The 25,129-nt window shown below is 33.8% G+C and overlaps 1 protein-coding gene across 1 annotated transcript in view; it reads left to right on the forward strand.

Moving 5' to 3' along the window:
- The window catches only part of LOC130576884 (neurobeachin), a 205,026-nt gene that overhangs the window by 161,826 nt on the left and 18,071 nt on the right, over nt 1-25,129 (forward strand). Inside the window, exons 25-31 of the mRNA XM_057371857.1 lie at nt 2,065-2,073; nt 4,538-4,718; nt 5,554-5,684; nt 6,720-6,827; nt 8,442-8,610; nt 10,068-10,163; nt 22,554-22,992. Of these exons, the coding sequence (XP_057227840.1) occupies nt 2,065-2,073; nt 4,538-4,718; nt 5,554-5,684; nt 6,720-6,827; nt 8,442-8,610; nt 10,068-10,163; nt 22,554-22,992 (1,133 nt within the window). The remainder of the gene's footprint in view (nt 1-2,064; nt 2,074-4,537; nt 4,719-5,553; nt 5,685-6,719; nt 6,828-8,441; nt 8,611-10,067; nt 10,164-22,553; nt 22,993-25,129) is intronic.

The following is a 25,129-nucleotide window of genomic DNA, read 5'->3' on the forward strand; positions in this document are numbered from 1 at the left end:
TTTTTTTTTTAAATCCAGGCTTGGATGATCCAGATAGAAAACTTTAAATATAAATAGGGGGAAAAAAAAGGAAAGAAAAGCACATTTCTTGTGTAAACAAGCCACTTACAAATCTGTGAGTAACTCAAGAATGCAGAGTAGGTTATATGTATGGCATACAGGGGAAAGTTCACTGTAATTCACAATGATCTATTCCCACAATTTTTAATATTTCTCTGAATTTCAATTCTGCACTACATCTGTCCCAGGATCTGTACATGGACTTGCTTCAAAGGCTGGCTTTTTTCAAGTGTTGTCATTTGTATGAAACAACTTGAAATTGAAGCAAATATTTACAAAAATATGAGCAGTTTTGTTGGTTTGCAATGTAATCTGGGGCACATTCCACTTTTGATTCTGATGTCTAGTTTATTGAGTTGGCAATATTAAATAACTGCTACAATTAGGGAGAAGTCATAAAATATGAAATATTGATTACCTTTTATTTTGTCCTCTCTGTGGGGGAGGTCTTTGAGGCTTTCTAAAAATAATTGCAGCCATGAGGAAGGCATTATTAAGATGTTGTGGAAGTGTGAAAAATAGGATCTGTAAGGGAAAGGGTTTTCAGAAGATGCTTTCTGTTAATAGAAGCTGGTTTACAGATAAAACAGTTTGTGTACAAGCTAGCAATTGGAAGTAATCACTGCTTGCTACAAGGATAGCAGCTGTGACAAGGACTTGACACTGAGCAAGGTGAGAACAGTTTGAGGAGTTTATATATATATGACAGCTCAGAGCAAATTTTCAGACCCCTTGCAATCAGTTTGATTTTCCACTTGTTCTAAGAAGTCTATAATTCAGCTTCTTACTTGCAGATTTCAAAACATYAGCTCTCAAATCGTTATCTGAGGGCTGCTGTTGTTGTATAAATGCTCTGCAAAACTCCATTAAATATTTAATGATGGCCTTACTAGGTCTGTGGATTAAAAGCTGAGATGTATGACTGGTGTACAGTGTAAGAATTATCATGTTCAGGCCTCCTGATTCCACGGTTGCTATGGGGTCTATAACAATTCTGAGAATCAAAAGTGGTAAAATTGATATGAAAATTCTCAGCCAGTAATTGAGAGATAATAGCCAGAGGTTAATTCTCGAGGTGCATCCAACTACGAAAAGACAAAGATGCATTTAGAAACTGACTGAACATGGTATTTTCTGTCCTGAGAGGAAAGGAAAAATTTCATTTTAGCTTTTCTTTTTTTTTTTTAGATTACACTTTTCCACTGTTTAAATTATAACAATGACAACTGACACACTCTGAAGTTTCTTTCTATCTTTAAAACAGAACCAGTGAAAACTTAAGAATTAGTTCCTGGCCCACTGTGATAATAGAGAAAGTGCATCTTCCTAAAACTAAATCATAAAAATTCAACAGACATTTAATTCTGAACACTGAAATTTGAAGTCCAACTCAGTCTGAGTGGCTTAGTAAATCTTGATTTTTTTCCTGTGGTTCAAAAACATTGTCATAACAGTTTAGGTTGAAGGAATTATACTCAAATTTACTATAATAATGAGCTATCTTGTGGTGCATCCAAGGGAAGAGTATTGTGCGTGAAGAACCAGATTGCTTCTTGTAATTAATATTTGTTTTTCTAAGAATTTTAATGCTTGCCTCCTCATAAAAGGATTTACTACTTTATTACATTTCAGTTGAATGGCTTGTTTTGAAATGTTCATCTGTAATCATTTAAAACATTACTTTGTTTTACATTGCTTCATTAAATTACTCTATGTACTACATAAAACATGTACATTGGTTTGCAAGAATCAGTATTTACATTAACTCTGTAATAATACAAGATTTAAAGTTTTCCTTGTGCATAGCTATCTTTGACAAGTCTTTATTTTGAAATATTCATGCTGAGCTTAAATGTTTTGCTGTTCTAAATATAAATTAAACAAATGTATAATTCCAAGTTACTAATTTGTTTCAATTTACCTTGTAATTTTAGTTAACTTAAATAACTTTATTTTTCTTTTGTTGTTGTGATCTGTTGTCTGTTTTGTCTGTTGCATGTCCAGGGTTCTAAGGTTAGTATTGCTGCTGTAAGTTTCAGTTTTTTGCATTTTCCAAAATACCTCATTTTTGATTATTTAATGTTCTGCCTTTTTTTTTTTTTAAACTATTATTATTATTGCTGTTGTTTTCCTACATCATGCAGTAGGATGTGAATAGGAATATATTAGGTGTAATAATTAACTTTTCCTACCACATTTCCCCTGAGTAATTTAATGCATTGTCAAGTATGGTGCTTGCTCTTAGCTCCTGGACTGAATGTCCAGTCTGTGAGCTAATTTAAGTTATAAATGCAGTTGTCAGTGGAGAAACTCTTTATGTCCTGAACATGTTCATTGTATGGGAGAGGTACTACTGCTTTTAAATTACACTGAGTAGTCATGGATTGGTGATCTGTTTACTTTTCAATGAGTTTTTGAGATACCCCTATCTGAAATATTTGTGATACTAGAAGACAGCTTGATCAATAATAGAACACATTTTAAAAACTCTTACAATATCAATGTGCTGTATTTAATGGGTAGAAGTGGGTGGTAAGTTTGTGTAAAAAAACTACTGGTCATTTTTTTCTGTCCATCTAGCAGAATTGTAGGGAAACTTGTAAAAAAATACTTTTTAATTCAAAGTTTGCTAAAATCTTGCTAAAATGCATTAAAGTGTTATATTAAGTGAATTTACTACATAACTTGCAAAAATATAAAAGCAGTAGATATTCTGAGAGGTTCAAGACTGTGATTGGCACAGTACAGTTGAAAATTGATAAAAATCAACATCAGACAGTCATTCGGCTGCAGCCAAGCCTGATGTTATTTCAAGCATCAGTTCAAAGTTCAAGTTTCTCTAACCACATACRCGTTTTTCTAGCAGACTGTTATGGCTATAGATTTTTGCAAATATATTTTCCTTGGGTGAGTGCTTTCAAAAAATCTTCTTCCAGTCTGTTGTAAAAAACCCAGCAATTTATTTTTCAAAAAAGTAGGAACACAACACAAACTGAACAGGGGAGCCCTGGCTAAAAAAGATAGGAGATAAGCTGAAAATCTTTCTTCAGACAGTTGTCATTTYACTATTTTTGTGATATTATTGGGCAGTTCAGACAGATGACAGCCCTTCCCAAATCACTCATGTAATCGACATGCTACAACCTTAATAGAAATTAAATGAAGGGCTATCTATCATGGTGACGCATGCCACTTTGTATCTTTCATCTTTCAAAACAGTTGTTTTCTTAATACTTTGGCACAGTTTGCACTTTTATAATTTTGTATGTAAAAGTATCCTAAAATGTAAGCCATGAGTGAGTCTAATCATGTTTTAGGAGTATGGAAATAAAGGTATTTTTGGTTTTCTGTAGTTATTTTCTTTGGAAGGAAATGGCCTTAAGAGCACAAAATATATTTTTTTATAAATATTTCTAAGCAAATTAATAAAAGTAGAGAAGAGAAGCACCATGATAGTACTTTTCAAAGGGACTAAACTGTGTGCTCAGAAAGGCTTGTATTTGGAAATATTGACAATCAATAAGAATCAGCCACCTGTAAAAAATTTTAAAATAGTATTTAGGCATATAAATCTGGACACAGACAAATACCACACATTCCTATCTTCAATTTGCCTAGCTACAGAGGTAAAAGTGTTTAAACGGATTTTTTTTTTTAAATTAAGCTGACTGTTTCCTCACTTATCTGCACTGTTAAATACCTGAAAGCATTTGAAAACGTGAYTGGACATCTAAGTGTCTTCTTGGAGAAAAAACATTTTAGCTTTCAGAAATGTTGGCCTCATTCAGAAATTTTCTGCAGATTCCCACTAAAGAGATTCCCACTAAGGCGAGTTCCCACTACATTAGGAAAGAAACAGCCACTCTCTGGGACATGTGAACTGCACAACATGTCACTTGTCACATTTTTACTTTCCCTCTGTTGTTACTGTGAGGTAGCAAATGTAATTGGAGAATTGGACTCTGTCAGGATTCTATATGCTGCAAACATTCCAGGGAAAATYGATTCATGGAAACAGAGTGCAAAAYTGTCTGTTTTTTCCCACTCCACTCCTCACATTTACTTGTTTATCTAAAGGAATATAAAAAAGTAAAAGCTATACACAGAGTAATTCCTTTCATCTGTTACCTGTTTGCATAGCCTGTGGAAGAATATAAGAATATGTAGCACCCTTTTAGACCATGCATTGTTTTACTATCTGCCCATACTTTGTCTTTATGTAGTTGCTTATGACTTTCTCATTTATATTAGAGATTTTCTCATCTATTACAGCATGTAAATGTAAATAGTTTTCTCACTCTTCATGCTGTCTTACTTTGAAATTCACTCACTGCTTATGTTAAAGGTGTCAATATGAGACTTCAAAATAACTTCTCAGTCTATCATGAAGCATAACAATTTAGATTTCTGTGTGTATGTGCTGTCTTTATATTTCAGTTGTGTTCAAATTGTTTAATTCAATTATCTCCTTTTAAAGACTGAATTGGAAAATATTGAAGTGACACAAGGAATGTCAGCAGAGACAGCAGTAAYGTTTCTCAGCCGTCTGATGGCAATGGTTGATGTACTAGTATTTGCCAGTTCTCTAAATTTTAGTGAGATTGAAGCTGAAAAAAACATGTCTTCTGGAGGTCTAATGCGACAGTGCCTGAGGCTTGGTAAGTCAGCAGACAGGATGTATTAAATAGTTACTTACAGATCAATGAGTTGCAATGGATCAAATAGTGACACATGTAGGAAAGGACCTTGTAGGTAGAGTTAGATGTGACAAAATAAAAATCCCATTTATTATTGATTTAATATGTTTTTAAGGCCAATTCAATTTAGTCCTAAGAAAGACATGTCTGGAAATGTTCTTCCTTATGTATTTCAAGTTGTTGATATTCAGGGAGAGTAAAAATATTCAAGTCAGTAAACAGATTTTTTTTTCTTAAAGCTGCTTTACGACCTCCATGTTGCAGGTTTTCTTATCAAAGTCTCCATAGATTTGTAGGACTCTATAGGCTGTGTAAGATAAAAACAGTGGGATACTTGTGTGGACAATGTAAACCTCAATATATTTTGCAACAGCATGCCAGTTATCTTCACTATTTACCATTTGCTACATACTGTTACAATTAGTGTGGTAAATTAAAAACTYTATGGATAATTAAACTATTGGATGCAAACAAAATCACTTTATCCTTATGAACATTAAACTTTTGCTGTCATCTGGCATGATGCTGTTTGGTTAATGTTATGTTCCACACACTTTTTCATGTCTCAAATGATGAATAATTTTTTATTCAGATTATTTCCTGTTATTGTTCATACTACTTATTATGTTACTGATAATTTTACTGCTCCAGGTATAAAACTTGTGGGTTATTCTCAATTACCAATTTTTTAACCAAATTTTCAATTACTGCCTACTATTAAAGAGGGCTAATTGATGTTCTAAATATAATACTGAGAAAATATTCTAATTTGTGGCATCTTCATTTTTTCTTTTAGTTTGTTGTGTGGCTGTGAGGAACTGCTTAGAATGCCGGCAAAGGCAAAGAGAGAGAGTAAACAAGACATCATTAATTGGAGGTAAAACTCAAGATGTTCTTCAGGGTGTAACTGCATCAGCAGCAACCAAGGTAACTGAGTCTTCAGGAACCAATAGCAATGACAAGTGTGAACCACTGCTTTTTAGGACCACAAAATAATTGYAACTGCTATATCAAATATTTGGCAAAAGCTTGGGGTTTCCCTATTAATTGGTTTATGGTAAATGTGTGTTAGGAGGCTTATTTGAAATACCAGTATTTACTATCTGCTCTTAGGAGAAATTTTCTTGAATATTCAGTGACAGCTTATTTTTCCCAGTGTCATTTATTATTTTTTTTTTAACTTGTTCACAGYTTTAAGACTTTGGGAATCTAGAAATTAAAAACCGGAAAAGTTTGACAGAGCCCATAACTAAAACATAAGACATTGCATTATGTAAAAGATCCGTTCTTTTTTGCTATTATATTTACATTACTAAATTTGGTGTTTTTCTTCTCTGAAGACTTTTGGAAATAGCCTTTACAAAGTTGCTCCTTTCACAATTTTATTTTATTAAATTTAACAAAGACGTTACATTTTTCAATATTATCACATGCAATGCAAAGAAAATCAGTATAAGGAGACATTTATAAAAGGCCTCAATTTTAATGCATTTTGGTTTTTAAAGAAAGCATACTACTCTGWTTTTTTAATAGTAGTCATTTTATAAGTAGCCTGTAATAAGTCTCAGTAAAATAAATATAATTTCTCTTATATATTTCTTTTCAGCATTTTTAAATGTAGCAGGCATATTAGAAATCCTTTATTGTTTTGCTATGAAGCAACTGTAATCTGAAACAAACTTTTATGTGCAAATTATTATCTGAACTGTCTAGAGGGATAGTTGTTCGRAGCTATTGGGTAGATGTAAAAATTTATGTCTAAATAGTTACTATTAAAACAATAATTCAAAACATGACTTCATTTCTAGAGCCCTTGTCTGAGTATTATGTGGCAAGCATGTTGGTAGTAACATATAATCTAAGATTAATGTAATATCTAAAAAATTATGTCAAATTAAGGTTCTAACAGAAATGCTTTGATATTTTAAGGGGACAAAAAATCTCACTACTTTTTATTTTTAGACTCCCCTTGAAAATGTCCCTGGAAATCTTTCTCCCATAAAGGACCCTGATAGACTTCTTCAGGATGTTGATATTAATCGTCTCCGAGCAGTTGTTTTTCGTGATGTGGTGAGTAATATGTGCTGTAATTCTTTCTTCTGCAAAATCATCACTTATGTTTTGAAAGATACTTTGATTGTATACCTGAATTAAAAATCTCCTTCATGAATCATACTTCATCTATTATCTGCAAGCCATCTGCTTGTGGCTTTGTAACTACCAGCCACCTTGTGCACTTTAAAATTATATTGATTAAACTATTTGAGATTAGCAGTTAACTGTGTTTAACTCACAGACCTAATCTTATGCTAACCAAATAAATGCAGCCCAGATAAATCAGTTATGATTTATATTGATCAAAATTGTGTTACTAAAAGGTTCAACTATTTGTCYGACCAGGGTGGGAGGAAGAATTAATATACAAGTTACAGAAATGCAGCAAATTGATTTGTAAACACAATTCTCACTTCTGCTAAACATACTTATGTATGTAAAAATATATAAAAATGTTTTTCAGCTTTTTCTGCAATGGTTTTTAGCAAAAAACTGCACCACAGTGTGCTTGCTTTTGAATGCAGCACAATGGGAATTATGACTGTATACCTGCAAATATGTATGTTACATTTAAACTTCCCCAGCCTGAGTTCAAAATAACAATCTTCTGTTTTCTTAAGAGAGCCTATTCTTTTCTTAACTAATGGAGAAAATAATCGAAGAAAGCATGTTTCTGGAACTTCCATGAAAGAAATCAATAAGAGAATTTCCAGTTATTTTAAGATTTGGAAAAACATGCAGCCAGGTTAAATAACACCTGAAAAACATGGAAAGCAAGCACGGAATTTGTAATACAAAGTACATACTTGTTGAATTGAGAAAAGATGAAACCACCATAGGAGTAGATAGAAACTAATGTCTGAATTCTACTGTGTTAAATTTTACACGATAATAATAATAAAAATAAAAGACATTTCAGTTGAACTGCAGCAACTAACTCTCAATCAGGATATTATCTAAACAATAGATGGAAGTTGCCCCTGAGCAGCAGATTATGTAGGATGAAAAGAAAAGAAGACAGCAAAGTTAGAGATGTCCTGGCTTTCACTTAAATCAGTACTTGAAACCTAGGATTGCTGCTGACAGTCCCATGGAAGGAGAAATTGGAATGTTTGAGCTGGAATTTACTGCTGGAAGAAAAACAGTAGTACATTCTCCCTCCTTTTACACATTACCAGAAGCTGTTATGGCTGCTTATGCATCCAGTGTCAGCTAGAGAAACATCAGTGAGCTTGGATTTCTCTCTCAGCAATGGTACCCTTTACCTCCTTGTGTCAGGGGCCTTCAAAATCTCATCTTTGGGGCAGCCAAAGGCAGTTGCCCTTGCTGCCAGGAAGCCTTTCAAGCACTCTCAGAGTAGAGTCAGGCCTCTGTTTTGAAAAGTCCATTGATTCCACAGACCCAGAGATTTGTAGTTGCCGAATTACTTTCAAAATTCAGTACTCAATGTGTGCTCTGTGTGTGTAGGACTCCACTGAAAATCTACTCAGCTTTTTACTTTATCCATTTGCTGCTACACTGACAGAAGCAGCATTTCAGACTGGCATTATTTATTAAGTCTTGTGATGATCTTGTGCAAGAATTTTATGGAAATACTCAATATTCTAGATGTGTTTCTCCCTGATGCAGGATGACAGCAAACAAGCACAGTTCCTCGCTTTGGCAGTAGTCTATTTCATCTCCGTCCTGATGGTCTCCAAGTACCGCGACATCCTGGAACCACAGCGAGAAACTGCAAGGTCTGGGAGCCAGGCAGGTAGAAATATCAGACAAGAAATAAATTCACCAACTAGTACAGGTAAACTTGTTTTCTTCAAATGTTATTTGATTTTTTTTTTTTAGAACTGTTTTTATTTTGCTACAAAGTACTTTTAGAGAGCAGCTCAATATCCTAGTAGAAAATTACATTCTACTTTTTTCCTGTAATACAATTTGAGGTTTTAAAATACACTGGCCTATTTCAGATATTCTCTATATTTGCTTATAGGGTATTACTGATTTTCATTTGTATATTTTTAATGTCTTTATTTTTCTTTAATTTGGAAGTAATTAAAAAAAAAAAAAGAAACAAACACCTGGGTTCCTGGTGGAGTCAAAGTTGTTAAGTACAAGATAGTTCACCAAGAATCTTATTGAATCTATTATATGTAAGGATCTATACCATGAAATGAGTAAACAGCAAACAAGCAGATGCTTGCCCATGTGAGCTCCTTTTGTYTGAATGAGGAAGTTTGGGAAAGGGTAATAGTGGAGGACTGAGTACCTTCATGGAGTTCTGCTGTATTTGTGCCTGCATTTAAAAGCCTATGGTAGCARTATAATGAAAAGGAAACATTGCTGTTGCCTTCTTTGGCTGAACTATTTGAGATTTCTATTAGTAGTAGTGGTTTTACTGTATGTGTTCTTCATCCTGAAAGGCAGGGAGTCTGTTAGCTCTCAGAAGCTATTAGAAATGAGGGATGTAAACCTTACCCCACTTTGTTTCAAATATTTGGCACTGTCAGTCCAGTACTTTCCAAGTCTGATTGGATTGATTATGACTGTACCTTCTTTGTTAAACGAGTTGAAAACAATAGGTAAATTTGTCCATGAAACTTTTTCTGTATGTTTTTGTTTTGTATTGGTCTTTAATTGCTTTCTTCATTGATGCAGTTGCTAATTTTCATTCCTCATAGATTTTTTCTTCTAATTTCCATCATGTTTACATTTAGTCATTATTTTATGAGTCATCGTGAAGTTTTAATTTGCAAYGTTTACTTAATTTTCTAAAGTCAATGTGCTTGTAGGCTTCCCATTTTGAAAATACTACATGAACATAGCCAGTTAAGAGAAATCATTATTTTTTGTGCCTTGCTGATTAAATGTTATGGTTCTGAACTAAGAAACTGCTACTTTCATCCATGATTGTCTTGCCTATTTGCTTCTATCTATCTATCTATCTATCTATCTATCTATCTATCTATCTGTCTGTCTGTCTGTCTGTCTATCTATCTATCTATCTATCTATCTATCTATCTATCTATGTCTCTTTTTCCCCATAAATGTTACTCTTGAAGTGCCCAAATAATAGGTATGCTGTTTCCTATCTCTTGATACAGAACTTTTTTTTTTTTTCTTTTAAAAATGCCTTTTTTTGTTGATAATGCCATATTTGCATGTTTCAATGAGATAGGATATCTGTCATGGATCCACAGTGGACCAGGCCACACATGAATATTAGCTGGCTCACATTTGATTCCATGATTTTCTCCACAGTTGTGGTCATACCATCTATCCCTCACCCAAGTTTGAACCATGGATTCCTTGCCAAGTTAATTCCTGAGCAGAGCTTTGCCCACTCATTTTACAAAGGTAATATTAACATCATCTCCTAACCTGTTTGGGTGTTCTTATTTAATGTAATGCACTTCAAGAACTAAATGTGATGTTATTGTTGATAAATAAGTATACGCCTCAGGTTACATGGAGATCAGACCTGATGATACCTTTAAAATTTTAATTTCCTGCCTACATTTTTCTAGAAAATCTCCCACTTTTACTACTAATTATTATCTTTAATTATTATAAAATAAAATGACACAATTGAAAAAACCAAACAGTCAGGAGAAGGGAATGGTATAGGAAAATCTGAAAATGCTTTTGGTTTGTGGTTATTTTGCTAAAATATTAGGTCCATAAAATTAAAATCAGGCCTATTTTTAAAATATTGCATACCACATGAAGTATAAAGTAGTTTTTTTTTAGTATTCCCTTTCCCTATATATTTTCCTGTTCTTTTGCCTTCCTTTCTCGCTTTTTTTCTTGCCCTCCCGATGGTATGTAAACTTTTATATTGTATGTGAATTATTTTATGCCTGTTAGTTAATGTGCTGTGCTGTGTTTCTCTTGAAGGAAACCAATTTTTCTGCCAAAGAAACTACTATATATTTTGGGCCTGATTTGTTTTGTTTTGTTTTGTTTGTTTGTTTCAATAGATACTCTGTAAGGTAGGAATATGGGTTTTTTTGTCATTTCTTGAAAAAGAGAGTATTATCTGAATGTGACTTTAGCTAAGTGTGCATGTACATTTCCCCATTTATTTGCATGCAGTGTGCTGTGAACACAGAATGTAAAAGAATTWAAAAAATTAATCTGATGAAAATGTCCTTGGTATAATTTTGTAAAATCTCACTGGGTAAAAAGATGATTCATAAAAAGCATAAGCAATTTAGAATGCATCCAGTTTACAAAACCCAGAATAGTTAACTTCCTAATTCAGTAATAAGGTGGCCTAAGTTTGCCATATGCTGTTTTGGGAGCATTATGTTAAATACTTATTATATCAACTTGAACTATCACTATGTTAATGTGGCTTTTCTTAAGCTTTGATGTGTGCATGTATGTATATTATAAATTGCTTTAATTTATAACAGTGTGTGAGGCAGGGTTTGTGATTTTGGTTCATATGTCTATTGTCTACCATACAAAGAAAAAAATATTTTGTGTTACTCAATATCCTGATGTAGTATTTGCTGTTGTGACATAGTTAATTTCTATGATTTAATCCATCATTGATAGAAAAAAGAATAATTTGTTCTTAGTTCAGAAGACTGAAGTGCTATGTGCTACTTCACAATAGACTTTTTTTTTTTTTTTTGTGAGAGCTTGGTTTGGTTTGGGTTTGGGGTTTTTGCATTTAAAGTAGTTAATTTTTGCATTTGCATTTTTGCATTTGCATTTAAAGTAGTTTAATTTGTGTATTAGGAATAGGATATTTTATTTTTAACCATCTTTGCTTGAAAATTGGGATTGGTTAGACTGCCTCAAAACACACTTATTTAAARAAAAWTTAATTTTTGTTAAATTTACACAATTAGAATTGACTAGGCAACAGAAGTGACATTATATTGGTATTTGCATGAAACTTGACATTTGATATAATGGGTGGCAATGACAGGAAAAACAAATAGTTTTTCTTATTCACAAATAGTACCTGAATAAAATATATGTATCAAAGTCAGAAAAAAAGGTTGAGAAGACATGGCAGCAGTCCTGCAAACTGACCAAAATGTTTAAGACAAAGCATTTTTTAAGAACTGTCTTCTATATTATTTTCTGTTGCACTTGTTTTACCCTGAATTCAAGTCAAATGGTTTTTGTTTTGAGCAGTTCAATAGAGCTACATTAAAAGTGTGAGCAGGTTAGAAAGAAAAGTGARTTTGGCTTTAGAAATAAATTATTCAGTAAAGGAAATGTTATCTGTGGTTAGCTATTTTATTTGTTGATATCATCGGATGCTCAAGGGTTTTAAGTCTCTGAGGTCTCAGTCTCTTGCAGCCTCACCCAYTAAAGAGGAAAAATTATTCAATTCTTTATATTGTGAATACAGTTCCTCAGTTTTGTACATCACCAAGAGGTTAAATCAAAAAAGGTTGCAAACACTGTCAGAAAAGGCCAGAAGTCAAAACATATTTTGCCATTTCAAGAGAATCTTTCGTTCCGGTGGATAAGTCAATTGGTTTCTTGCTAGTGACCTGACTTGTTTTCAGATGTTGGCAGCAAACATGTAATTTTTTAATATTATTTTATATTTTAAGGTATTTTACTTAATACAGAATAGTTTATTGTATAATTTAAAATTAAGAGCACATTTTTAAAGCAAAGTTCTATTTATTAAAAAATTATAGAAATTTAGTTGTTACCTATGTTTTATTCATTCCACATGTCACTAGATAGATATAAAGAATTCATTCTTTGTTAATCCAGCTAATTGTATCATAATTGTTAGACCTGTACAGGAAAAGATCTCCACAAATCCAGGAAGAGGGATTGTCTCCTTAGAAGAAAACCCTTTATAATTTTTAATAGAATCTAATTATTGACCAGGAAACTTATCAGGGAAAGGGTAAGATATTAGGTATATTACTAGTATTTAAGATGATGATTTTGTTCTTANCTTTACCTAGGGCAGTATCTTTAGTTAAAATCTATTTAAATCTGTGTGAGACCCTAGTTGTCTTAGGTACAATAGAGTATATGATCAGCAAATGCTTCCTATGAGTAACTGCAGCTGGTATCAAGTGTGGGTTAGAAGAATTTAAATGGCGTTTTATTTGGTATGAAACTCTTCTGTTATCTTAATAAAAAGAATAAACCTTACCTTCTTTATTGTTGTTATATATGAATAAAAGATAGTGTTGAAATAAAATACTTTAGAATATATTTTGCAGGGAAATATATTCTACCTTTTCTTACAAATGCTTGATAAAATAATGTTTCTTTTACTGTTACTCAGATATTGCCAGGTGCTATCTTATGATGCTTGAAGGAGAAAGGTCATACGCAGGAAGGAAAAACTATTACAGAAATGTCCATGACTGCCTTTTACAATAAAAACATTTATTTCTTTATAAAATTCTATACCTCTGTATTTATTTTTCCTTCTAACCTGACCCATGGGGAGAGCAAAATTTATCTGTATCTGTAGATTTATCATAAGTTTGTTGAAAGTGCTTATGTTTCTTCTCCTTGTTTCCAACAACTTTAAAAGGGTTTTCAGTACTTATAAATTAGTCAGATCTTGCAAAATTAAGAGAAAGTTTCCTCTCTTCAATTTAGGTCATATACAGTATTACACTTTGAAGTAATTAATTCCCAGAGTCTCAAGAGAAAATGGCAGATCAGAACTTTTCTCTTGCATCTGAAGGTTGTCTGAGAAACAAAATCCTACAAAAGTAAATGCTGCAGGCTTGCTTCTTTCTTTCTCTTCTTTATTTTTTAATTTAAAAATAATTAATTATAGAAATAAAATATGGAGATTCAGTTAAGATGAGAATAGCATTAAAAATGATTGACTAAAACCTCTGCACTGGATTTTCATGGTTTTGTCTCAAAATCTTCAGTCATAGGTGAATTCTACTTTCTGGAAAATATTAGTAGTGCATCAATTCATCTGACATGCTTCGAGATCTACTGGTGACTAGAAATGCCCATCTTTTTTCATTCTCTGYGGCTGCCATCATCGACTTCAGTCTTGGTCAGATAAATCCTGACTCCTGTGACATGGCTTAACTGAACTGGGACACAAGCCTTGGTTTATGACAAAATTCTCAAATTCTTTGATGTCAGGCATTTAATCCAATCTAATGACATCGAGTGTCTTAGTAATATCCCCATCCATAGCTATATTTTTTTACATTTGTATTCATATATATAACTGTGTTAACCGAGACATCACTAGTGGCCATTTCCTGGTTAGCAAGAACTACCCTTGTGAACTTAGCATCAAATGCTGGAATTTTTGTTTCTGAAATGGGAGCAATTGGAATAGCTTAGAACATATCTGTTTGTTCTCTGTTGATTTCTCTGGTTAGATGTTCCCAAAATTGGTATGAAAATATGTGTACTATGTCTGGAAGGTGTGGAAATAGAGACTGAAAAACTGAGAGCAGCCCTTTCTCTTACCAGGCAGAGGGTTATCACTGCATTTTTTCAGAGAGAATTATGGTTTTATCAGAATAAGAGGAGAGATAGAGGAGCGTGGTATCTTCTGTTAATAACTAATCAGCCTCACCATGTAAAACCTAGTAGCTTCTTCAAATTTCAAGTACATTTGGGTATAGTGGTCAGGCTCGCTTGAGATGAGTTTTTTTGAGTTCTGGTTGTTATTGAAGCTATCCTTGCCTGCCTTGAAGGTTTATTGGACTAWTTCTTTCAACAGTGTTTCCACATCTCTGACAAAAAAGAGTGAGTCTTTTTTTTTTTTTTTCACTACAGCTGGCAGCCTGTTAATTACTGAGAACACAATTAATGTTAACCAAATAATGGATAGATATTTCCAGTTGAAAATTGATGTTTCTATTTGCATTATTCAGGAGTGTTTCAGAAATTAAAGCACTGCACCAGTGCAATTCAGCTCATAATATATTGTGTGAAGCAAATCAGTATGTAGGTTATCAGAAAATTTTAACAAAAATTGATTGACTTTTCCAATCCCTTGCTATCACTGTCTGCATGTTTTCCCAAAGCATTGTAAATTAACAGATTTCTTAAAGGTATGTGCTGCACGTGGACTGGAAGCTATTGATTTTTTTTTCTTGACAGAACAAACTATATTAAAAGGTTGCAGAAACAGCTTTTTGTTTGAAGACAAGTAAAGTATCAAGTTTTTCACATATCCTAGGAATATAGTACTCTGGGAATTACATTGCTACTCTGTTGTTTGTATTTCTAATATAATARCAGACTATTTGAAAATTATTTTGCATAAGGGTAACAGCCTAAGTATGCAAGGTGGACTAAAGGACTCATTTCCATTGCCTGTCAAAATATTCTTTGGCTCAAGGAAGTCCTGACAAAACTCATGTCTCCATCTTCCTCAAAATCTAATTCTACATATGTTTCCAAGAAAGGGGAATACTATAAGGAACATGGGTGATAATCATGATTATCATAAAATTCCAATTCTATTGAATTTCTGCCTGCTGCTCAAAATAATCATACTGCTCTTCTGATGAAACATATGCTGCTTGTTCCAGCTACATCTGAAAATACATGCATTTGAAGATCATGCGATAGTAATGAATACATCTTCATCTAATATTTATTGCCCTTCACCAGCTACTTAAGGCATCATAGGAGATATTTTCAATAGATTTCATTATTAATTGATCAGTCATTATATATGCATGAAGCAGTTGTAATAGGGATTTTTGTAAGTAACATCAGTATTTATTTTCATTTGTTTGTACAAATTACAGATATTTTAAAAGTTTTTGAGTTTTCAAAGAAGTGCTTAAACCAAATTGTTTTAATATAAGTTTCATTGTCTGTATGGAACATACTCTGTGCTTTACTGTTAACTTTTGTTGCTGGATGCTGTAGCCCATGTGGCAGATTTTAATTTTTTTTTTAATTTCTAAGAAATGTTTAATTACAAAAACACCATCTTTCTTGGCGTGCATCAGAAATACAGATATTATCATAAGTAGCTGTAATTTTTTTTTAATTATTTGGCTTTGAGTTTACATAATACAAAATAAATTAATAAAAATATACACTGAAGAAAATGTGTATAAAAAAGAGACATCCACCTAGGAAAAAAATACATATTACTGTATTATCCTAATTTCTATTTGGGTTTTGTTTCAAAACATAAACACCCTGTTTTATACTTTAAAGGTAACATTTCTTTAATGCTAGCAGCTTCTTATTTTCTTATTTTTATTGTATTTTGTTAGTATCTTTTCATTAATATCTTGGTAATGCTTTGGTTTAGAACTGGTGGCATTTTGTTTGGCAGTCAGGCAAACAATCACACTGATGTTTTATCCATCAAACACTGAGTAAAAGACCTTTGAGTAGTAAAGAAGGATTAAGACAATGATTAAAGAAGTTTCCTAAACAGATCAAGAGGTTGTGTCTGTCATAAATGGCTCTTTCAATGTCCTTTCTATGGTCAAGGTAGAAAGAGCTGCCCTGTGTGCCCACCTTAGTGATTGCAATGGAAAGAAACAACTGATAAGACTTTTGAGGAATTTGAGCATATAGAAGAAATTCCCAGTGAGCAAAAAGAGATGTGCACTTATGCATGTCCAGCTGTGAAAAGGGTCTAATAATAACTGCCCCCTTCAATCACTTCCCAACCTTGATTTCCCCACCCGAAGTCTCTCATCCTCTGTTCCTCTCCCATTTCTGTGCCTCTCTTGCTTTTCCTGATTAACAGGTACATCCCTTCTCTTCACAAATCCACTCCAGCTAAAAGGAAAATTCCCAGCCCTCTGTCTTAAATCTCCTGTCCCACAATCTGTGTCCTTCCAATTGCCAACCATGCCAGAGTCTTTCCTATCTGACTTTCCTCAGACCCCTCATTTTCAGCTGTGTTCCTTCTTGCCCTCAGCTATGCATATGAGAGCCCTGGGGTGTCTTACTTGTGACATTTCCTGTTCACACCAGAGGCTGCCATGGCATATGGTCTGCTTCCATCTCCTCGTATGCACGATTGCTGGCATGCTGTTAGACAATTGAACCTGCACTGTTGCATTGCTGTCTTTGTGGAAGGAAAGGGACAGTGTTTGGTCTGGCAGGAATTTCAGAAACATGGATAAATATGTTGGCTAAAGAACAGATGCAGGCTAAATGTAGGCTGATTTTATCAGATGCTTTTGTAGATAAAAGACTGGTGGTGCAAAAATGGCAAATTGTAACCTTAAGACAGCATATTTTTCCTCACTTTTTAATAATTCAATTTACCAAGAAACTAGTTTAAAAATATTTTAGAACAGCCAGTGAGTTCTGCTGTCTGTGCTGTTCAGGTAGCCTTGTCTGAGAARCAACAGAACCCATGAAGTCTGTTAGTGAGACATGACCAAATTCGCCTATTAATGCACAGGTACATGAAGATTAATACCAGCTAAAAGGAGTAGGTTGTACAAGGTTGGGCAGTGGTCAGGATCACTGTGAAGGGAATTTTTACTCTGGTCCTCTTGTAACTTCCACAAAGAAATAGAAATGCTAACAGAGGAGAAGATCCTGAGTAGATACAGACCAGCTTGGGTTCTTTAGGGTGATTCTTCTCACTGTTGTCCCTCAGCCTCTAAGTCCATCCCTATTGCAAGTCCATTCTTGCTTGGTTATCTCAATGTACTTTTAAATCCGACCCTTACTACACTTTGATTCTGCTCCCATGTTTAGTATCTCTAGTATCTTATCTCAGTTTAATTGTGCTGCTTCTTACACATGAAAATAGGTAGATTGATGTTGCGGGAAAGAATTTTTCCACTCTTTCTTTATAGGCTAGAGTTTAGGAATTGATTAGCTGACTCTTGCATCTATGGAGGAAGCTGTAATATGACTGCCTGGTTGGAATGGAAGCATTTTCAGCTTGTAAGGTTCTGTTTCTAAAAGTCTGTAAAAAACTACAAAGGGGTGTATATAAGGCAACTGTTAAGGTTATCACCAGTGTTTTAAGATAGCTATGCAGAAAACAACTCTTAATTTTTTCAATGCTCATGCAGATTAAAAGGTGGCAGCAAGTCCTGTATCAAGACTGCCCCAAACTTCCATTACCGAATGTTTCTATATTGTTTACAGCAGAAATTTTATAATGATTTGAGATAGTATTGCTTCCCAATATTTTTTCAGCCATATTGTAAGCAATTAAAAAAAATAATTTTCATTCATCTTAATTTTGAAAAAATTCAACACATTTTTGTCTAGTATGTAGGCTTAACAATATGAATAAGACAAAAAGATCACAGGAATATAAATGTAATTTTTTCATCTTTTAAAAGTAAATACACATTAAAAGTATTATTTGTATAATAATTTTTTATAATGGCAAAATTGTGTGTATTTACCTTACATATGAAATGTCTCATGATTTGGTTAATAAACGGGGAGTGCGGGTTGTATTTTTTAGGCATATGGAGGCAGTACAAGGGCTTTTTAGGTAACTCAGTAGGTTAAAACGATTACAATACACTTCATAAATCACAAGCAAACAAGATATTTTAGGGAAGGAGCATGATGGATGAGGTCAACAGATATACAATATGTCACTTAGTTAACTTAGGCCCATATTTCTCCCACAATATAGTAGATGAACTCATTAGGTACAATGAAAAACAGTAAGGAGGAGGCATCTGGCATCCAACTGCCTGCTTCTGACAGCGTTAAGATCACTAAATCTAGTAATGGTTCTGCTTTGTCTACTGACATGGCCTTGAGCTGTAGAAAACTGATGAGGTTCGCTGAAAATTTAGAGGCTACTGTCACAATGTTAGAACGCAGACAGATTAAATCAGTTGTGGCTTTGCTTCTGTTCACGTTTATCATTTTGCTAAGTTGCTTTAAGTATATAGGATTTTTATGAAAGAGTGAATGTTTCAGATTTTTCTAAATYACTTTATGAAGTAGTATTTATTTCTGCATTTTGAAGGCAACAGAAGTGCTAGAACATGGAACAAAAGAATATAGGACAGAATTTATGGATATGCAGTTTTGTAACTCAAATTGGACAGGATTTTTGACCTATGCCGAGAAGTTTACCATTTACCTAAAAGAGTACTAGTAATAATATTGCTGATCAAGAAGGTCTTTATTGCATATTTTTGGCCATATTTTAATTTCACATATCCAAATTTGCTAGGATTCTTATTTGAAAGGCAGTTAAGAAGTTTTATGGGTTCTGAATATATTTTTCTTTAATTCACAGAAAGTTAGTTGGACCTTTTAAACCCTTACTCATTTAGCGTGTTTGATGTTTTAAAAATGAGAGTTAATGCATTTGACTTAGGTAATTTTTAGATATTGTCATTCATAGTGATAAATCAGACTAAGCTTAATTRGCTTAGTGCAGCATATTCATGTTAGATATGGGAGACAGAGTAAGAAAGGTAAAGATGCAAGTCTGATTTCTTTGGAAATCAAGTATCCACACACTTGCCTGCATATAGAATAAGTCCCTTTGGTATTTTTTTCCTAAATCCCTTCAATTAGTATTAGATACTTTATATTGTGTCATGTTTAAATTCTATGTCTAAAAATATAATTGGACTTCCATTTTTAGTGTCAAATTATGCAGCCCTTTCAGCATTTGATTCTCATTTGGGAACAAAGGTTTGCAAGGCACCTGCTGAGTAATTAAGTACATTTCTATTTATATCATGTCAAAATTAATTCTATTTTTTTAACTTGCTATGCTGATTGGTAAGTTTATCCATAACCTTAATTATATATTGATGACTGTCACTTTCCAAACTAAACTTTATTCCTGGTGACTTTGCACTCTTTTTCTCATGCAGCTCTGCAATTTAGATAAAATTCCTTTTCTATTTTTTGTTCTTTAGAGTCTTCATCGACAGCTAGTGATAACTGTTGTATAACTTCTCAGTAATACTTTGGCCAACCTATATCTGCCAAACTCTTTTTCTGCAACAGTAGAACACTATGTATCTCCATAAATGCCCTTACACCTTTCTTACCTATAGAAGTGTACACAGTGCTCCATACTTAATCCTTCCWAAGCCTTCTCTAATGCCATTAATACTTAGCTGTTGCAAGAAGTATTTATTCAAATAGGTTTGGAGCCACATTTGCTTTTTCCTTGACAGTATTGTACTGATAACTAGTTACCCAGCAATTAATGTATCCACATCCTTCTCTTCAGTCATTTACAGAAGTTGAATTTCAGTTATAATGGGAAGCTCTGTGATCTTCACTAGATACAAAGCTTTTCCCTACTAAATGTAATTTACAGTTCTGCCATAATGCCTTCTTAAAATCATCCTTCTGTGGCCATCAGTTGTACCTTGTAATTTTGTCATCAGCAAATTTCACCAGGATGTTTTTACCTGAAATCTTAATTAAATTTTTGAATAAAATAGCTCCCATGGTAGTTTGTCTCAGTCTGATGGATTTTTCTTTTCTTTTGAAAGTAGCTGATGGCTTCTTCTTAGCCAGTTTCTTTTCCCACATTCTATTAATTTCCAGGTTCTCATGATTAAATTGCAATCTGTTGTGACAATCCCATCTTTAATGAATTTACTATATTGACCCTTATTTTCTCTGAGCAATAAGTATTTGAAAAGCTCTTTTAGCAAAGCCATTTTTTCAATCTGTCTCATTACATTCCATTACTATTCTTTACTCCAAAATAAATCCTGAAATTTTGCTTACTGTTGAAGGTTTGCAGTTTAGTTTTTTTCATATTTCTTAAAAAAATAAACCTTTTGTGGTTTTCTCCAGTCATGTGTTGCTGTGTCCAGACATCACTTTGGCAAAAGTGCCCACTGCTAGACCAGTAATATCATGGATGTTTCTTTCACAATTGGCTTGAAGTCAGTTCATTGCTATGATTTTAATGAGTTATAATCTTCCTTCTAATTTAGTTAAGGTAGTTGACTTCCCACAACTGTATTTCTATTAGATTTCCTGTCTTTAGTTTTCTGTTCAGCATAGTTGACCTTAATGAAAATTGAGGTAGAGTGTAACCTAACTTCACCATGCAGTGGACCATTGTCTTTTTTCAGTGCCCTCTTTTCATTTGCATAATAATGGAGCCTTATGCCATTTTATTCCCCATGCATTTCATGGGCAACAACCTGTGTTACTGACTGTCCAGTCCTAATCTTCCCTTTGGTTGAGAAGTGTTGTCTTTGTATGGATGGAGTTTAAAGAGACAGGCAGAAAATTCATTAGGATGATTCTGTGGATCAGATGTCTTTCTGTGCCAAATAAAGGCAGTACTAAGTAGATACGGATCTTTTTGCTTCCTGACCTGGCAGATGCTAAATGCATTTGATGCGGCTCATAAATCCAGTTTCTACTTCCTGCTTCACAAAGAAGAGCTCATATCTATTTGATAAGATGTGTTTAAGGCACTTAAGAGAAAAAGGAGAAGGAAGTGGCTTCAGTGTTAATGGCTGTTAAACGAAGCAAACAACGCTCCTTATAATGGGTGATTTTGCTTCACCTTTTTAAAAGCCTCTTCTGTTCTTTCTTAATACTTGTACATATGAAGAAGTTCATATGACCATTAGTTCAAAGACATAAATAATCTCTTATAGATTTTTTTATGAGCACRTGCATGTACCCACACTTATGCCCATATGCTAAATAAATATTTTATACCAAAAACCTGACTGTACCAGAAACCTGGTAGTAAGTTATGAGATTAATAACAAAGTTACATTGCTGAAGCACATTTTTTTTTGTATCAGAGCTTCATTCAAATACATTGTAAAATATTTCCCATATCTAAACTGCTATAAGTGAACCATTAAAAAAGTGTTCTTATTTCATACATAGGACAGCTAAATTTTATAATTAAGGCAAGTAATCTAATAAAATAACATAGTTTCAAAATAAACTAAAAAATCATTTTGTCATTATGAATAGCCACAGTTTGTTTTGTTCTAACCAAAAATAGGAATATATAAGTTACTCACAACTCTAGCTAACTTTTGTCTAAGCATAGCAAATTATTAATGAAGTTTCTATGGCTGTTTCACTGAAGTAATTAATAGAGGAATGGTCTTCTCAGTTACAAGAGGTTGTAGAATCCTTTTCAATCTGGAAATGTTCCAGACTCAACAGATTTCACTTGCTTATCTCTTTGAAGCTGTATTTATTTTGTTCATGAATATTTCCTCAATTACAGGATTTTACCTTTTGTGGGAAAATAAAAGGTATCTAAAAAATCAATAATAACACTTTTTTCATTCATGTATAAATGAGTCTGTATTCAATGCAATGATATATGTGTAGAAATGTGTAATACACGTTTTAAACAAAACACAAAGCAAACCAACGGCCTAGCACTTTTCTTTTTAATGTAAGCTTAATATTTGATGACAGCAATACAAAAGACTAAATTTTACAGTTATCAGAAAGCAAAAGTGATGGTAATTTTCTCTTCTGGTAGATTCAAGGATCGTGCAGTTCTGCAGTTGATAAATTATAATTTTAATGCTGTTTTTGCTGGCAGTATTTTGCTCTTTGATTGCTGTGTGAGTAGTGGGCTGTAATTTCTAAATGTCAGTGAGTTTGTATGATGCCATTTTGGGCTCCCTCTTCCAAGTCTGTCTATATGCCAAACAGCTGTTGAAGGTAAAATGCTTTGTATTTAGAATGAGTTTTCAAGGTTTAAAATACATGATTTTTGGGCTTTCTAACACATTTCTGTCATCTAAAACCTTATGATCATATTTTTAGGGGAAAATATCAAACTAAATTTTGTTCATAATCTCTATTTCACTGCAGAGACACCAACTGTCTTTCCAGAAAATATCAAAGATAAAGAAACACCAACACCGGTTGAAGATATTCAGCTAGAAAGTTCTATTCCTCATACAGATTCTGGAATTGGAGATGAACAGATGCCMAATATTTTGAATGGGACAGATTTAGATACCAGCGCAGGTCCTGATGCTATGAGTGAGCTGTTGTCTACTTTGTCTTCAGAAGTGAAGAAATCTCAAGAGAGCTTAACAGAAAGCCCCAGTGAAATTCTGAAACCCGCATCATCAATATCCAGTATCAGCCAAAGTAAAGGCATCAATGTTAAAGAAATTCTGAAAAGTCTTGTGGCAGCCCCAGTTGAAATTGCAGAATGTGGCCCGGATCCAATCCCTTACCCAGATCCTGCGCTGAAGAGAGAAGCTCAGGCTATTCTTCCCATGCAGTTTCACTCATTTGACAGGTATATGGTTGGACTCACAATTTTATATTGATATAATTCAGAAGTTTGAAGGGTTTTTATTTTTTCARAAAGGTTATTCTACTACTGGTTTGCATTAGACTGTGTTAAAAGCAACTGCACTGYGCCTACTTTTCTGCACTGCGATCACAGACCATGTAGTGTAGACAAAAGTAATTTGCCTTGTTTCTCTCTGCTAACAGTGAATAAAACTACTCTATGAAGTAGTCGGAAAACAAGCCTGTTGCAAAGAAATCTATTTGCAATAAAATCTCTTTTTCTTTAAAACTGCATTTTAGTGAGAAGGAGGAGGGGTAGGATCTGCTGATAAAGAACAGATTGTGCAGAAATTCAGTTGAATATTCTTTCAAAGGCCTAAATCTTAATTGGATCCACATTGAACTCTTTTCTGGTACTGAAATGCGTTGACCATGCCAAATTGTTTGCTTGGTCATGGCAGAAGCTAGTTTCCTTTTAGGTCTTTAGACAACGGAAGTTGTTAAAGCTCAGAAGTTAGTTCTTAAAACTAAACTGATGAACATTTCCATGAAGAGTCTTTCGTTTCTTTTCTTAGGCTCTATCTTCCTAGTTTCTAGTTTTTAAATGTCCGGTCCGTCTCAGTTACCCTGAACATAGAAATTGTGTTAAGTTGTGCAATTGTCAGCCTCCTTCCAGAAGTGTAGCCCCATCCATTGTGAGTTTAGACCTAGCTCTTGCAAGTGTTAATGTGGTTGTGTCTTCCATATAATAATGCATTATTAAATGAGGCCCACTGTTCAATCAAATATTCCTCTCTGCAGATTTTTCTCATATTGCCAGGGTACTTACTCGACCACTGTGACAATCTTAGGAGGCAAAATGGATGGTGATGGTGTCATTTTTCCAAATGACAAAGGTGGAGTGGATTCAGATCCTGACCCTGTAAATTTTCAAGGGGGATGAAGCAAAGGTTAGGGGGGAAAAGCCTTGAATAATATATTGAAATAACAGGAGAACAAATTTAAGCATTAATTGAGAAAGCAGCATGAATTTTACCTAGTGGTGATTTCTGAACATGTTTTTTTCTATAGTATTCCAATAACTGTTGAAAAGCTGAAAAGAATTAAAGCATGATTTTCTTTCCATATTTGTTCATAAAAATTTCATTGTGTTTACTAATATAAAATAACATTTCAATAAGATAAACTGAGTTATTTTTAAAAGCTAACAGTATGCCTGTAAACTGTGTTTCTGTGGGATCTTCTGTTGCAGTAGTTTATGCAGCTTTTGGTATTTCATTGAGCAATGTGGATGTTGGTCATCTTTGTTGTGTGTGGGGAGAATCATGAGCAGTGGAGTGTATTGTTTTGTCAGGTTCTATTTGTTTCAGGTTTTCTAAAATAAGCACAGTGATTCCATATTTATAAGCAAATCTAGGTTAGAGACATGTATTTTTCACATTAATATGAAGATACTCTTAGTCCTTGTGAAGCTAGACTTTTTTTTTTTGTATTTGGGTGTCTGAGTGCCTAGCAAAAGAACAGTTGAGGTAATTTTCTTTAATTATGATCACAGATGAAGGTAAACACCATGTAAAAAAACCTGTGAATAGAATTGAAATTGAGAACCATATTTTAGCATTAATATGATGTGTTTTGCCCTGCGCGTTCTTTTAATTTTGCATCACTAATGTCATTTKCTTACAGGCTATGGCATATTCTGCTGCAGAATTTACACAGTCATAAATGAGCCATAAAAGCAGAAAAAGTACCCAACGTGCTTTATCAAACAGAGCTGTGTGTAGCTAATGTATGCAGCAGTTCAAGTGCTATCGAATGTAAATGATGAGGTGATATTGATGAAAGGAGGGGATTGAGGTCTCGGGAGGCGCTGATGACGGATTGGACAGAAGCGGCCCTACACCGCATGTAACTCAAGTCTGTCGTCTTCACCGCTCAAAGCTGTAATGGGAGGTGGCAGTCTGAAATGAGTTGCCACGGCAAAGAGTATTATTTTTGAAATGCTTTCACACAAATCACTAGGCCCGGCATACAACTTAGTTTCATGCTTTAATGTCATCAGGAGGCACAAATTGGTGTGTCTAATTGTTTGCCACCTGCCAGCAAAATGAGCTGCCAGGCAGCCAGACGGGTTTGATTGT

This window comes from Malurus melanocephalus, unplaced genomic scaffold, assembly GCF_030028575.1.
Source record: "Malurus melanocephalus ecotype Western Australia unplaced genomic scaffold, MMel_1.1 scaffold_160, whole genome shotgun sequence".
NCBI lineage: Eukaryota > Metazoa > Chordata > Aves > Passeriformes > Maluridae > Malurus > Malurus melanocephalus.